Genomic DNA, 16,358 nt, shown 5'->3' on the forward strand with positions numbered 1-16,358 from the left:
AAATGGAGGGCAGGATAGGACAGAGGGAAATGTGGTTAGTCTTTTACAACTTAATTATATAGCAGTGCTTTGCATTGTTACACGTGTATGACCTATATTGAATTGCTTGTTTTCTCAGTGATGGTGGGTGGGGAGGGAGGAAGAGAATATGGAACTCAAAGCTTTAATAATGAATGTTAAAAATTGTTCTAGCATGCAACTGTAAATTAAGATATATAAACAATGGAGTATAGAAATCTATTTTGCCCTATAGGAAACAGAGGGGAGAGGGGGATGGAAGAGGGGTGGGTAATAGAGTGGAGGACAGCCTAGAGGAAGGGGAGGATAGGGTGCATACTGGGGTGGAAGGTGGGAAGAAATGGGGAGAAAATTTTGAATTAAAATTCTTGTGGAAATGAATGTTGAGAACTGAAAAATAAATTATATATTTTTTAAAAAATAAAATTAAAAAAAAGATTACCATATTACTTTCTAAGATTTCCATGATCTACAATTCCCTCAACAGAATATGAATGCACCCATTTCTCCATAAACCCACCCTGATGAATTGTCACTTTTTACTAATTTACAGTCTCTAACATTATATTTTCTGGAACAAGCACCTTAAAGGTAAAAGTTCCTACTATGACATTTTTAATATATTCTTCAGTTCCATGTAAATACAATTATATAGTCAGCGTGGGGAGAATGTCACCCAATCCTTCCTTGTATGGTGTGAGTGGATTATAAACTGTGGGAGTTGTATGAAGATCAATGGAAAGAACTAGGGATAATTAGCCTGGAGAAAAGAAGACTCAGGGAAGATGGCTGTCATTGCAGAAAAGAGATGCGTTCTTTTGTTAAAGCCAGAGGACAGAACTAGGAAGTGCGGGTGGAAGTGGCAGGGACAGATTTAGGCTCCATGTTGGTCATTTGCTGTCCTTCATTCTCAAAGAGGACCAAAATGACATCACTACATTAGAGTCAGGTTACAGTGTGTCATCTGTGGCTGATTAGCTCAGAATGTTCTACCAGAAGGGTGAATTCTCTAAATTTGTGCATCTTACATTTCTTCTGAGCTACTTCAATTCTGCTTTGCTCATAGAGCACAGCACCTCCTCTGATGTGAGCACACCATGCTGAGAAGTCCTGTGCCAGTGTCTCCAATGTCACACAATCAATTCCCAAGTTCTTAAGAGAGACCTTGAGAGTATCCTTGTATAACTTTTTGTGACCACCATCTGAATGCTTGCCCTGTGTGAGTTCTCCATAAAATAGTCTTTTTGGCAAGCATTATGTTTTGCATTCAAACAACATGGCTAGCCCATTGGACTTGTGCTCTCTGAAGTAGAGTTTGAATGCTTAGCAGTTTAGCTTGGGAAAGGACCTCAGTGTCTGGTATCTTATCCTGACAGGTGATCTTCAGAATCTTCCTAAGATAATTCAAATGGAAGCGATTCAGTTTCCTGGCATGGCACTGTTATAGTGTCCAGTTTATGTGTCAACCTTATTATCAATATGTAGATTCCTGGAAAGTATACTACTGAGGTAAGTGAACTTAGCCACAGCATTTAAAACTTCTCTGTTTGCTGTAATCAATGGCTCCACATATGGATGGTGTGGTGGTGGCTGATGGAGCACCTTCTTTACTTGGTATTAATTGTTAAGCCAAAATTATCACAAGCAGCAGAGAAATGATTCATAATTTGTTGGATCTCAGTTTCAGAGGCTGCATTGAGTGCACAATTATCTGCAAACAGAAAATCTTGCACCAGCACTCCCTCCACTTTGATCTTGGCTTGTAGCCTTTTCAAAGTTGAAGAATTTACCATCAGTGTGGTAGCTGACCTTGATGCTATGTTAATCCTCATTAAAGGCATTTGACAACATACATGAAAAAATATCATGATAAAAAGCATGGAAGCAAGCACACAGCTTTGTTTCACTCCACTGGTGACGGGGAAAGCAAGAGAGCACAGTCCACTATCCAAAACCTGGGCAAGCATGCCAGCATGAAATTGATGCACAATGCTGGTAACCTCTGGGAAATCAAATTTTGACATTTTCCATAAGCCCTCACGATAAACAGTATCAAAGGCTTTGGACAGATTTACAAAGGTATACAGACCTCTGTTCTGCTCCTGTCATTTCTCCTAGAGTTGTTGAGAAGCAAACACATAGGTTGTTCCTCAACCCTTTCTGACACAGGTTCTTAGGTAGATGACCTTCTTCCAGGTAAAGGATGAGCCTAATAAGGAGGACTCTGGAAAGAATCTTGCCAGCAATGACTAAGAAAGAAACCCCCCTGGGATTGTCACAGGACAATGTATTTTTTTTACCTTTTTAGATATGGACAATGGAAGCATCCTTGAATTCCTAGGGGATAACCACCTCTTGTCCACTTTTCAGTCCACTTTTGTATGAGGAATGGGTCCCCTACCTTGTAAATCTCAGCTGGAATAGAATCAGCACCAGGTGCTTTGCCACAAGACAGGAGCCTAATGGCTTTCAAAATCTCTTTTTCAGCTCTCCAAACTTGCCTGGGTGGCAGCCACAGATACATCAGCAGCAGCATGTCCCACTGAAAGTTCTCCGCTCCTAGGCATGGGTCTCTGGGCTTCCTGCCTCAAAAGAGAAGCAGCAGGCACTGGGGAAAGGTTAAGAGCTTCCCCAAAGATGACCCCTCCAAGCCCATCTATCTGACTGCCTTTCTGGGCTACAGGGCAGGCATGATCCATATTGTTCGAGAGGTGGACAGGCCCGGCTCAAAGGTCAATAAGAAGGAAGTGGTCGAGGCTGTGACGATCGTGGAGATGCCCCCCATGGTCATTGTGGGCATTGTGGGCTATGTGCAAACCCCACGAGGCCTGCGGAGCTTTAAAACCATCTTTGCCGAGCACATCAGTGATGAGTATAAGAGATGGTTCTATAAGAATTGGCATAAGTCCAAGAAGAAGGCCTTCACCAAGTATTTCAAAAAGTGGCAAGATGAGGATGGCAAAAAGCATCTGGAGAAAGACTTGAGCAGCATGAAGAAGTACTGCCAGGTGATCCTCATCACTGCCCACACCCAGATGCACCTGCTCCCTCTGAGGCAGAAGAAGTCTCACCTGATGGAGATCCAGGTGAATGGTGGTAGTGTGGCTGAGAAACTGGACTGGGCCCGTGAGAAGCTGGAGCAGCAGGTGCTCATGTCCACGGTGTTTGGGCAAGATGAGATAATTGATGTCATTGGGGTAATGAAGGGCAAGGGTTACAAAGGTGTCACTAGCTGCTGGCACACCAAGAAACTGCCCGAAAAGCCCACCAAGGACTGCGTAAGGTGGCATGTATTGGAGCTTGGCATCCCACCTGGGTAGCCTTCTCTGTGGCTCAAGCTGGTCAGAAGGGCCACCACCATCGCACTGAGATCAACAAAAAGATCTACAAGAGTAGCGAGGGCTACCAGATCAAGGATGGCAAACTGATCAAAAACAATGCATCCACAGATTATGATCTGTCCAACAAGAGCATCAATCCTCTGGGAGGCTTTGTCCACTACAGTGAAGTGACCAATGACTTTATCATGCTGAAAGTCTGTGTTGCTGGGACCAAGAAGCGTGTCCTCACCCTGCGAAAGTCTCTGCTAGTACAGACCAAACGTCGCGCCCTGGAGAAGATCCACCTGAAGTTTATTGACACCACATCCAAATTTGGCCATGGTCAGTTCCAGACTGTGGAGGAGAAAAATGCTTCTATGGGACCACTCAAAAAGGACCGAGTCACAAAAGAAGAAACTGCCTGATATTTCCAGACCAATTTGGAGCTGGTGGATTCTCAATAAATTTTTCACAATTAAAAAAAAAAATCTCTTCTTCAGTTGGAAGTTCAGCTAGGGAGGAATTGACTTCAACCTGAAATAAACGGTCAGTGGCTTCAGCATTGATTGATGACAGTCTATTGAGAACTCTATAGAAGTGTTCAGCCCACCTCTCTAGGATCATGTCCTTATCACCAATCAATGTGGCTCCACCAGCACTGAGTAGTGGAGATGCACCATAGGTCTTTGATCCAAAAATAGCCTTCAGGACATTATAAAAGTGTTTTGGATTGTTACTATCTGCATAAAACTGAATTTCATCTGCCTTCTTACTGAGCCAAGAATCCTGCATCTCTAGAAGCTTTGCTTGTACTTTACTTTTGATGGAATTAAATAATGCCTTCTAAGAGAGGGATGAACTATCCTGCTGGTAAACCCTGTGGCATTCTTGTTTTTCATTTAGCAGCTTCTGAATTTTCCCATCATTTTCATCTAACCAGTCTTGATGTTTGCAATTTCAGTGCTGTACACCAAATCTCTGAAAACTGTCCACTCCTTTTCTGCTCCATTCTTGTCAGCTGTGTGTTGGCTCAACTTTCCCTCCAATTTAGCCATAAACTGTTCCCTCTCAGAGAAGAGCTCTAACCTGTTGACATTAATTCTTCTGGTAGTCATTTTGCTCTGGGGCCACTGCTTTTGTTGAAAGCAAATATTTAGCTTGGAGAGGATAAGTCTATGATCAATACAGCACTCTGTGCCACACAATGCCTTCCTCACTCTCACATCCTGTCTGTCTCTTCTCCTTACAATCACATAATCTATTAGATGCCAGTGTTTGCTGTGAGGGTGTGTCCATGATATTTTATTCCATTTAGGTAAATGGAAGACAGTGTTGGTGATGAGAAGGTCATGAGATGCACAGGTCTTTAGTAGTAAATGACCACTGCAGTTGCTGTTTCCAACTCCATTCCTCCTAGGATCTGCTGCCAAGTCTGGTAGACTGAGCCTACTCTAGCATTAAAGTCACCCTGAATTATAAGCTTGTCCTCTTTTGGCAGACTGACAATGAGGGTCTCTAGGTCTTCATTATATTTTTCTTTCACCTCATTAGGGTTCATCATGGTGGAAGCATAGCCACTGATGATGGTGGTATGATGTTTTCCTGCAAGTGGCAATCATACTGTCATGAATCACTGTTCACTCCTTTTGGGAAGCATATAAGCTTGGTGACTAGATTAGTTTTGATTACAAAACCTACACCAGCTTCATGGCGCTCCCCTTCACTGCAGCCACTCCAGAAAAATGTGTATCCAGCTCTAACTTCAGTAAGCTGCCCTTCAATTGCCAGCCTTGTTTCATTTAGGGCTGCTATTTGGATGCAATACCTACTGAATTTTTTTTGCAACAAGAGCTGTTCATCTTTAAGGTCTACTGGATTTTGATTTTATGTTGTCTATAAGTGTGTGCACATTCCATGTGTCAATGGTGAGTGGAATTGTTTTTGTAGAAATTTTTGGATATTTTTTTGGTGTTTTGACTGCAGTGTGGGATCCCCACCTGCCACAGTAATCAGACCAAAGTTGGGTAAGCAGACAATTTTTAGGGCACCTTTTCCAGCTCCTTCCTCTCACCAGGAGGTGAGCAGTACAGTCTTTAAAAGACTGCTCAGACATCGGGGCCTGCCAAATCCCACTGCTGCTTCTAGTGAGAAGATGACTCTATGGCCTAGGCCACCTATGTACAGAGTTGTGACTACAGCTCCCAGTGCATCCACACCTGCTGCTTTGTCACTTGCCTGTTGCCACAGGACGTTGAGATAGGTAAAAATGGTAGAATGATATGGGTGATGTCTTTTGATTCGTGCATAAGTTGGTTTTAAGTGAGGCAGAGCTGCACTCTGTCCTCCAGAGTCATCACAGTCCAGTGGCAGGACAGAGTCAAGACAACTGGTGATGGCCCAACATGCAGTAGATGACACTGTTGTCTTTGATGTCTAGCCACGTTCTAAGCCCTCCACAGCACCTGCTTCAGCTGCCTTCATGGCCATTGGAAAAGACTGTTCTCATCTACCCATTCCACTCAGAAGACTTCATATGTTTTGGGTAGCCACTCCCCTAACTCACCAATAGGTTTGAGACCCCTCAGTTGGCCTCAACCTGGTTTAGCCTGTCTGCCAAACTGGGTTACTGAAGTGTGGGGGCTGCACATGCTACAGCTTCTTAAGAGACATAGGTGAGAGTTGGGTGGAACAAGTGGACACCAGGAAAGCAGCCCTGAGAAAGGCTCAGCAGCCTTCACAGCAAAGGTCCTTGTCTTCTCTGAACACATCCCATATCAGGCTCCACGTAAAAGCTTAAGGGTAATCATAGCTGTCCACAAGTGGCATGGGCTACTCTTCCCCTTCACTGAAGGTATTTAATCAGAGATTGGGTTACTAAGTTTCCAAGGTAAAGGGGATTCCTCTTCAGGTAGGTGTGGGCTAGATGACTCATGAGGTCCTTTGTAACTAAAATTAGATCATGTGATCCTGTGATAACTATGACTGTGGCATATCCTATGACTTGAAATAAAAAATGATCATCATAGGGAGATGTTCAAGGTATGTATGCTAGATATGCCTAGACATATCATAATGTCTCAAAAAATTTTCGGTATTTTCTGTCTAATTTTTAAAGCTTGCATTTTGAAGTAAAGTTTAATTGTTAAATTTTTTTTAAAGTAAGTAGTCAAATTTTAGTGTTTTTTAGTTTGATAAATAAAAATAATATCCATTATTGAATATTCCATAAATGTTTGCCTTAAAAACTAATAAAATTCTCTGGGGGCACACCCTAATGAAATGAGCTGCGCATACCTATGCTGCACATGTGTTTACAGAAGTTTCTTAAGTTAGAAACATTAGCAAAAGAAAATACACTGTGAAGTATATCAGAGGGACCGCCCACATCAAGCTTCTCATGTGAGTGAGAATGGAGAGGAACTTTGAATTTCAGTATATTATAACTCTCAAAACAATTTGTTTCTTCTGTTTCAACTCAACATTCTGTCTCCTACTTCTGTGCAATCCCATAGACCCTCTCCCAGGCCTGGAACCTGCTCCCTCCTCACCGTGGCCTTCCATGCTCTTCCCCTTTCTGAACCTTTTCAAGATTTCCGTATTTCTTGATGCTCTCTTCTTCCTCAAATTACTTTATATGTTATACTTAGATGTACAAATGTTGCAACTTCCCAGAAGAATATGAGCCACTTCACAGGCAAATAATCTCGTTTTTGTCACACCCAGTGACCAACCCACGTGAGGCATTTACTAAATGTTTGTTGAACTGAATTGAGTTTTTTAAAGGATGTTCATATTAAGACATCAAACCTTCAGTCTCCTGAGTCACTCTAGCCTCTAAAAAATACAGATAGAAATTCACATATATACAACACAACTAGACCAACGTTCTGAATTTTTTTCATCCACATTGCATGACAACCTAACGTCTTACTCTGAGATTCTTTAATTATGGATTTTTGAGGAAAAACATTTTTTTTAATATACATGGCTTCATTTGTGATACTGCAAGCCCAAGATATTTCCCTGCTGTTATAAAACTGAACACAAGGATATTACCACTATGATGGGCTTGTCCTAATATAAAAAGTGTTGTTTCAATTTATGCCTCTGTATTTTGGTTTTTTAAAAAAAAATGCCTCTGAGTGATGCAGGTTTTTGTCTTACAGCAGAGGACATGGCTGGAAAGCCATTTCACCATAAGTAATCTTTTCTTCTTTCTTCTAAAACCCAGTTTTAGTTTCATTGAAGTTCATACTTTTAACAATGTTTTTCATGAATTTTACCCCTTAGGACATGAGATTAGAAATCCAGCAGTAGACCTTTCAACTTTGTGCCTGTTTTTCTGCAAGCGAATCTGAATAAATATCAAGTCTATTGTTTTTGACCCACAAGAAAAACTAAATTTTACTTAGCCTAAAGTAGGCAATGATTTCAAAATTTCTAACTAGTTGATCCTATTTGAAGTACAAAATGAGCTTGGAAGTGGGTTGTTCAGTTAGGAGCATAGTTTATGGAAGAGATGAAGTAAGTCTCCAGCTAAAAGAAATACCATTCAGTTCATGACTATGTACAAGACATGGAACATAGGGAGTAGAAAATATCACTAAAGGGAAATAAGTAAGCAGCTAAGGAAAATTGCATTTCTTCATCTGAAGGAACTGAGGCTCAGAGTGGTTTGCTCAACAGCCTAGTGGTTCCCAAAAGAACTCTCAGTCTTTCTTAACTGAACAATCCCTCCTCTAATGATAAAGTAACCATTTGAGGAATACTGCTAATATGTTCTATTCGTGGGGGGAACTATTTCTTTTCCTTAATGCCTTCTTTAACACAATAAATTATAATCTCCAACAATATGTCCAAGAAACCTCTCAAACTCAACACAGTGAAAACAAAAAATTGACTCCTGCTCACTTGTGTGTTTCTGTTGAGGACATCAACTGTGCCACCTCAGAACCACCCTTTACTCATTGCTTATCTAGCGTTCACATTTAGTCAGTTGCCAAGTCTTGTTAATTCTATTGCCATAATCTCACGTCCATTCCCTTTTCTGTACTCACATAACAGCCCTCCTAGTTTACACCCTAATCACTTCTCCCTTGTACTATTACAACATCCTCCCTGTCTCCAGTCTTCCCTCTCCAAATCATTTCCCAAATAGCTGGCAAAGTGATATTCTTTTTTAAATAATTTTTTAAATGTTTTGGTATTCCGTACTTAACAGATACTAATTAACATGAACATTTCTTCATACAGAGAATAGAAGGATTGCATAAGAAACTATGAATATTATAAACAGCATGCCTCTTTAAAAAAAGTTAGATTTAAAGCTGTTCTATTCGCTGGTGTTGCCCTCCAGACTTCCTTCTGTTCTCTTCTGTTTCAACTCTTCTCCTTCTCCTAAAACTTTCCCTTGACATTAAAAAAGAAAATAAAAGTCCTTTCTTGTGTCCAATAAGTCCAGTTAAGTGAAGAAAATGAATACTGGTCTGGGAGTCAGAAGAACTAATATAATTCTGGTCCTGTAGCCCATTCAGAGTGTCCTTGGATAAATCACTTTATGTCTGTTAACAAAATAATGTAAGATCTATGAAATAAGGAGGGCAGAAAAAGACTGTGAAAAATACATCAAAGCAATATACTCAGGATTTATTATTTCTCTAGGTTTGTCAATGATCTTTTATGCCACCTGTGATTTACAAATACAGAATTGTATGTAAATATATTGAAAAGATAACATTAACTAAGACAAGGCTCAATAATAGCTTTGTATTTCATATTTTAAAATCTTTCTGATAATAACAAATGAGGGAAGCACCTCCAGGATTGTATACAAAAACCGCTGGCATTCAAAGCCCTTCATAACCTAAGCCACCTTTCACCTTTCCGGTATTCTCAAACCATACACTTCTACAATGTAGTCTTCAATCCAATGATAATGGTCTCCTTGCCATTTCATGAAAAAAACTATTCCATCACTCTGCTCCCAGCACTATCTCTGGATGTCCCTTATGCCTGAATTGCTCTGTCTCTCCTTCCCCATTTCTACTTCCTGGTTTCCCTGGCTTCCTTCAAGTCCCAGCTAAAATTTCACATTCTATAGGAGGCCTTTCTAAATCCTTCTTAATTCTAGTGCCTTCCTTCTATTACTTATTCCTATTTATCTTGTTTGTACCTATTTGTTTGCTTGTTATTTCCATCAATGGATTGGGAGCTCCTTCAGGGCAAGGATTGTTTTTTGCCTTTCTTTGTATCCTCAGTGGTTGGCACAGTGCCTAGTACACGGTAGAAATATGCTTACATTTTGCTAAAATAAACTCAGAGAGGCAAAGAAACAAATACAATTGATTTGAGAACCGAAATGAATTTTAGCAGCTAGTTCACCTAAATTAGAGTTAGTTTTTACACCACTTTACAATTAGGTATAAGTTACTCAAAAAGATATCTGGCAGTACTTACTGAATCTTTAGCCAATCTGCCACAAATGGAATTGAGAAGAATTCTGTGAATGGCTCACCGATCCTCTTTGGATTCTGGCTGTTCATTATTCCATTATATTTGGTTGAAATGAAAAAAACAAACAAATAAATATTCATCTTAATTGCTACAATCCACATTACAAATTAGCACTGCTGAAATATTATTAAGGATGCTGAATATTCAAAAAGGTAAAGAACTTACTTGTATAACCACTCAGTCAGAAAATCACAGGCAATAAATTTTGTTTTTTTCCGCTGAAGAGAGAAGAGAGTTTCACATTATGTACCTATTGTGAATGATTACATGTCTATAAAGTGCAGAGGAAGAGAGGCTAATTGATTGCTTTTGCTAGATGAAATATGCATGAGAGTCTACTTTAGTTTTGTAAGTACTAGTCAGCAGCAGAACTTAAATGAAGTATAACATGTTCAAGACTTCCAGAGCTAGGTCTAAGTAAAAAACATCTCCTAAACAGAATTGGTATTTTTTAAAAAAAATTCAGACTATGAAGCTTTTTATTGAGCAACCATCAACCATGCTCAACCCTTTTTTTTTCAAAAGCCATTTTTATTTAAAAAAAAATCAAGGACTTCTAAACAACATATTAGAATAATTCAATTAAATTCAGCAAACATTTATTTTTTTTGTTGATTTTTTTCTCAATTGTTGAGCATTTATTTTCTCTCTCTCCCACTTCTTTCTCCTCTTATAAAAAGAGAGGAAAATAAAATCCTTGTAAAAAAATATGCATGGTCAAGCCAAACAAATTCTCATAGTAGACATGTCTGAAAATGTATGGCTTATTCTGCACCATGAGTCTATCACTTCTCTGTCAGGAGGTAAGTAAATTCTTTATCATTAGTCCTCTAGAACTAAGGTTGATCATTGCTTTGATTAGAATTTTTAAGTCTTTTAAAATGGTGTGTTTTTACAAGGTTGTTGCTACAGCATAGACTGTTCTGTTTCTGCTTTACTCTCAATCAATTCACACAAGTCTTCTTAGGTTTCTCCAAAACCATCTCTTTCTTCTTTTCTTACAGAGAAAAAGTATTCTATTACATTTATAAACCATAATTTGTTCATATATTCCCCAAATGATAGGTGTTCTCTTAGTTTCTATTTCTTTCCCTCTACAAAAGCAGATACTCAAAATGTTTTTATACAAAAACTTCTTTCTTTGATATCTTTGGGTATAGGCCTATTAGTCGTACACCTCTCATAATATTCTGCCATCCTCTTTCATTATATTTTATAAATAACTTTATATTTTAAACTAGTTCAATATTAAGAAACCTGTTAGCTAAACAGACCATTTTAATAACTAAAGCAACACAATTACATGGTTATATCAACAGATGCAGAAAATGCTTTTGATAAAATACAGTATCCATTATATTTTTTAAAAATTAAAATACATATAATTAAATGGCCTTGTCTTATTATGACAAACAGTATGTATCTAAAACCAAGATCAAGTATTATCTATAGTGGAGAAGCACTAGAGTTCTTTTCAGAAATACTAGAAATAACGGAAGGATTCCACTGTTACCTCTATTGTTTGATACAGTTCTAAAAATATTAACTATAGCAATAAGACAAGAAAACACACAGGCAAGAAGGAATAAAATGACCACTTTTGCAAATGATAAGATGGTTTTCTTAGATAACCCTATACGTTCAACTAAAAATATAATGAAACAATAACTTCAACAAAGCAGCAGGATGTAAAGTGAACTTACTTATAGCATCAGTTCTTATGTATACTACCTACAAAACCTAATAGGAAGAGATAGAGAAATAAATCCCATTCAGAGACTACAGAATGCGTAAAATATCAGTCATCCTACCAAAACACATAGGAATTATGATTATAGCTACAAAACACTATAGAAATAAAAGGAAGTTTAACTAGATAGTTACTAATTGCCTATAGGTAACTCATGCTAATATATCAAAAACTGAAATACTACCTAAGTGACCTATTCGCCATATAATCACTGTACCCTATTGTGTTTTTCCCCCAGTCCAAAAACTGGATTGTAACCTTTTGTCACATAATTGTCATATGGTATGATACTGTTCATCGTGATGCTTAAAAGGTAAACAGTAGTAACGTATTCACCAATGGCGTATGGATATGCATTTATCTTTCACATTGTGAGCCTAGAACTCTCAGTGCTCAGGCATATATTGTCAGTATATTTCCAAAAGCCAACTTGCTTGGTTTCTTTAGACTACTGCAGTACAAACAGTATTGTCAATCAACACAATAAAAGCTGTAGGCACAAGGGAAGTGGGTGGTCAAGTGAAGCTACCATGCATAAGTCACATGATATGGTTTAAGACTTGCATTTTCCCAATTTTAATGTATATTCATGAGTTCTGTGCATCCTAATCTTGCACCAAAGACAGTTTAATAATAAATTATTTTTAAGTAATACCAGCACAGTTTTTAAAGCTTCATATAATGGTTGCACCCCACTTTTTGCAAAAAAAATTATCATAAAATCTTGATGATTATGCAGTGAAATACTGTAATTTACAGATTCAGTGTCATAAACAACCAAGGGGAATGTATATATGTGTATATATATATGTATGTATGTGTATGTATATGTATATGCACACACATATTTAACATATATATGTATATAAGCCTACAAATATCCACCACATACAGCTTGATTTTCTTTTTTACATGCAACTTTAAAGCTGTCCTCCTGCTCACTGATGATCCTTCTGGCCTTCCTCATATTACCTCCTGTGCATTTTAAAAAATGTTTTAATGACCTTATTTTCTTCTCTTTCTTTTTCTTTCATTTTATGGGATAACCCTATCGCTATCTACTCACTTCTCCCAACTGGGAAGAAAGAGGGAGAACAGAATTCTTGACCATATAAAGGATCACAGGAGATAAAACTGCTAATTTTGATTGCATAAAATTTAAAAGTTTTTGTACTAACAAAATCAACATGATTATAATGAGAAGAAAACCATTTAACAGGAGAAAAGTCTTTGCAGCATACTTCTCTTATAAAAATCCGATATTCCCAACATATACGAGAAAGCCATTCCCAATAGAAAAACAGTCAAAAGATATGAAAAGGTAGTTCTCAAAAGAAAAAACAGTGCCATCAACAAAAATATTTTAAAAACTCTAAATCACTAGAGAAATGTAAATTAAAACAACTCTGTGATTCCATGTTGTACTCATCAGATTGGCAAAGATGAGAGAAAATCAATCAACAGAAATTTATTAAGCACCATTAAGTGCCAGGCTTTGTCCTAAGTGCTAAAAAGGAAAATAACAAATATTGGAGGGGCTTTGGAGAAATAAGTACATTAATGCACCACTGGTATAGCTTTAAATTGGTACAATTATTCTGTACAACAATTTGAAACTATACTCTGCACATACCCTTTGACCCAGAAATACCATTGCTGTGCAAATACCCTAAGGAGATAAAAGAAAAGAGGGAAAGGGCCCATATGTACAAAAATATTCATAGTGGGACTTTTTTTTTTTTGATATAGCAAGGAGCCAGAAAAATACAGGGTATCCTGTCAATTGTGGAATGGATGAACAAATTGTTATATGAATATAATGGAATACTATGGCAATGCAAGAAATGATCAAAGGGACAGAGTATCAGAAGCCTGAGAAGACTTCTATGAAAAGCAGAACCAGGAGAACAGTTTATGAAAGGACAACAATTTTCTAAAGGAAAGCAACTATGAAAGAATTAAAAACTCTGATTAATTCTGTGACTAACCATAACTCCAGAAGACTGAAAGTGAATTATGCTTCCCACCTTTTAGCAGAGATGCGATGAACTGTAGGTGAAGAATAGGATATGCCTTATTATATATAGATGCTAGATGGCAGGAGTGTTGGACTTCGAGTCAGGAAGGCATGAGTTCAAATTCGGACATAGACATTACTAGCTATGTGACCCTCAGAAGGATACTTAATTTCTGCTGGCCTCAATTTCTTCAGAGGGAGGAATAATAGCATCTGCCTCCCTGCGTTTTTGTGAGGTTACAATGAGAATATTCATAAGGCATTACGCATGGTACATGGCACACAATTGGTGCTCAAGAATTAAATCTAAAATCTAAACCTATATTGATACTTAGTTGTTACAAACAATGGCTTTGGTGAGAGGAGAGTAGCGATGTGGACACAATATAAGAAAAAAAAGAAAATTTCACTAAAACATTAAAATAAGCAGGCAAAAGGAGAAGGAAAGTGAAAAGGGTATACAGATAAACAGTATTCTGGTTATATCCGACTATATTTAACACATACCTTTAAAAGAAGCTAATGTTAACGAGCATAATTAGCATAATGCTGAGTTTTGTAAATAATCACCTTTTTCTTTTTTATGTAAATAGAAATACTCATTGGGTGGTTTGTCGAGTTGATAATTTAAAAAAATAAAGAAAAAAATACTCCGCACTTGCTGCCTTCACTTTTCAATACTTTGCAGTCTGGTTTCTGACCTGCCATTCTACCGATTCTGACTCTCAAGTTACCAATGATCTCTTAACTATTAAACTTGATGATCTCTTCCCAGTCGTCATCCTTATTCATCGCTCTTCAGCTTCTGACAGACCTGCTCCCTCTATGCCTTAGGAGGTCAGTAAATATCTATTAAGCACCTCATATGGGACACCATTTTCGCTTGACTGATTTTCTGTATATCCAAGTCTATCTTCCTTTCTCAGTCTCTTTTGGTGGTTCATCATTTGCCTATCAGTGCCTAATCATGGAGAATCCCTTAAGGGCTCTGTTTTTGGTTTTTTTCTTTCTTCCATTTTTCACTCTCTCCCATTGACCTTTTTCTCTCCCCTACCCCTTTAACTAATCAGTTTTCAAATCATTTCAATTCTGTCATATATCTCTATCAAGTAATTTTACCTAGAGTATTACAAGTCTCTTAACAGCAATCTCCTCTCTTCCTCTGTCTCTCTGTGTCTTTGTCTGTCTCTGTCTCTATCACACACACACACACACACATCTTCCATACAATCACCAAGATAATTTTACTAAAGGATAGGTATGACCATATTACTATCTAGCTCAAAAATATTTATTTAGGAGCAGCTGCCAACTGCTTTTGAGGCAAAATACAAACTTTAATCAGGCATTTAAGGACTTCTATAATTTGCTTTCCGTCTACCTTCTTTCACGTTATTTCTACACACACACACACACACACACACACACACACACACACACACACACACACACACACACACACACACTTATATTCCAGCCAAACAGAACAACTTGCTGTTCCCCAAATTCACCATCATCTCCTTCTTCTGTGCATTCACATAGGATGTGCTTAACGACAATAACAGACCTACTCTTCCTCTTCCCCTTTCTGAATATTATCTTCCTTTAAGTCTTCAGGCGCCACTTTGTTCAGGTGCTTTCCCTTATTGTCTCAACTAAAAGTGTTCCCTTCCTCCTCAAATATTCCTAGAGCATTTTGTCTAGCCCCTTCCTTTGCCCACATCATTCCCTATCTTGTATTGCAATTATCTGTATATGTATTATATTACATAAAAATATAATATTCCATGTTTTGGACTCCCAATGTCTTCAAAATACCTTAAACATGGTTGGCACTTAATAAATGTTCATTAAATTTAATTGAATCACCAAAAGCTTTTTGGGGGGAAAAATAGAATTGAAATATTATTTATAAGATAATAAAATCAAAATGTATTGGACCATGAAACACTGCACTGGATTTCAAGATCAGCAGTCACTTCAAAGTTGTATTATTAATCAAAATAAAAAAACACTTGTACAGTAATAAAAATATGTAACCAGAATAAATGGCCCTATTATAATTTAAACAAAACAACAATTGTATGTCTAATGAAAGTATCCTTTTCTTCTTACAAAAGAAGTACTGTTCCCGTTGGCATTTATAGCAACATTTTGTTATAAAGATTCATTCTCCATGGGGAGCAAAGGGTCTGTTAATCGACCATATGCACTTTAAAAATAGTCAAATTGTCTTACATATGAGTGCAATGCAGACAAACTATCACTTTTGATGCAAAGAAATAAAATGAAGAAATGGTGTTGTCTTTCCGTTCTGGATAAGCTTAAACGTGTTCTGCATGCTTAGGCATGCAGGAACAGTGAGGATATTGTTCAGTTGTTGTTTAGCTTAAAAATTATCTGCTGGGTGGCTGCAAGAGAGAAATGAAAACAAATGGAAAGGGAAAAGAGGAGAGAGAGGAGAAGCAGTACAGAAGAAAAGTGAAAAGAAAGTTATTAAGATACTGCATGCGAAGTGGTTTACATAGGTTAGAGAAATATATAGTAATCGAGCTCAATAGAGAAGCTGTCCACAACCAAGCTGCAAAGAAAAGGAGTAGAATCCCGGAATAAAATACTCAGGAACAAGGGGATATGGATCAAGGATGAAAAACAAAGGACTAGAAACAAAGAATAATTATATACTAAAGAAGGAAAAAGCAATATTAAAATACAAGCATCTGAATAAAGAAAGGGTGCC

General features: G+C 37.7%; 1 protein-coding gene and 1 pseudogene across 1 annotated transcript in view; one reads left to right on the plus strand and one right to left on the minus strand.

The window, feature by feature from the left end:
* IQCK (IQ motif containing K) overlaps window positions 1-16,358 on the minus strand; it is a 155,128-nt gene that overhangs the window by 67,062 nt on the left and 71,708 nt on the right. Inside the window, exons 5-6 of the mRNA XM_072597992.1 lie at window positions 10,017-10,069; window positions 9,795-9,872 (exon numbers count right to left, since the gene is read on the minus strand). Coding sequence (XP_072454093.1) covers window positions 9,795-9,872; window positions 10,017-10,069 — 131 coding nt within the window. The remainder of the gene's footprint in view (window positions 1-9,794; window positions 9,873-10,016; window positions 10,070-16,358) is intronic.
* Window positions 2,468-3,839, plus strand: LOC140497252 (large ribosomal subunit protein uL3 pseudogene; annotated as a pseudogene).

This window comes from Notamacropus eugenii, chromosome 3 (genome assembly GCF_028372415.1).
Source record: "Notamacropus eugenii isolate mMacEug1 chromosome 3, mMacEug1.pri_v2, whole genome shotgun sequence".
Taxonomy (NCBI): domain Eukaryota; kingdom Metazoa; phylum Chordata; class Mammalia; order Diprotodontia; family Macropodidae; genus Notamacropus; species Notamacropus eugenii.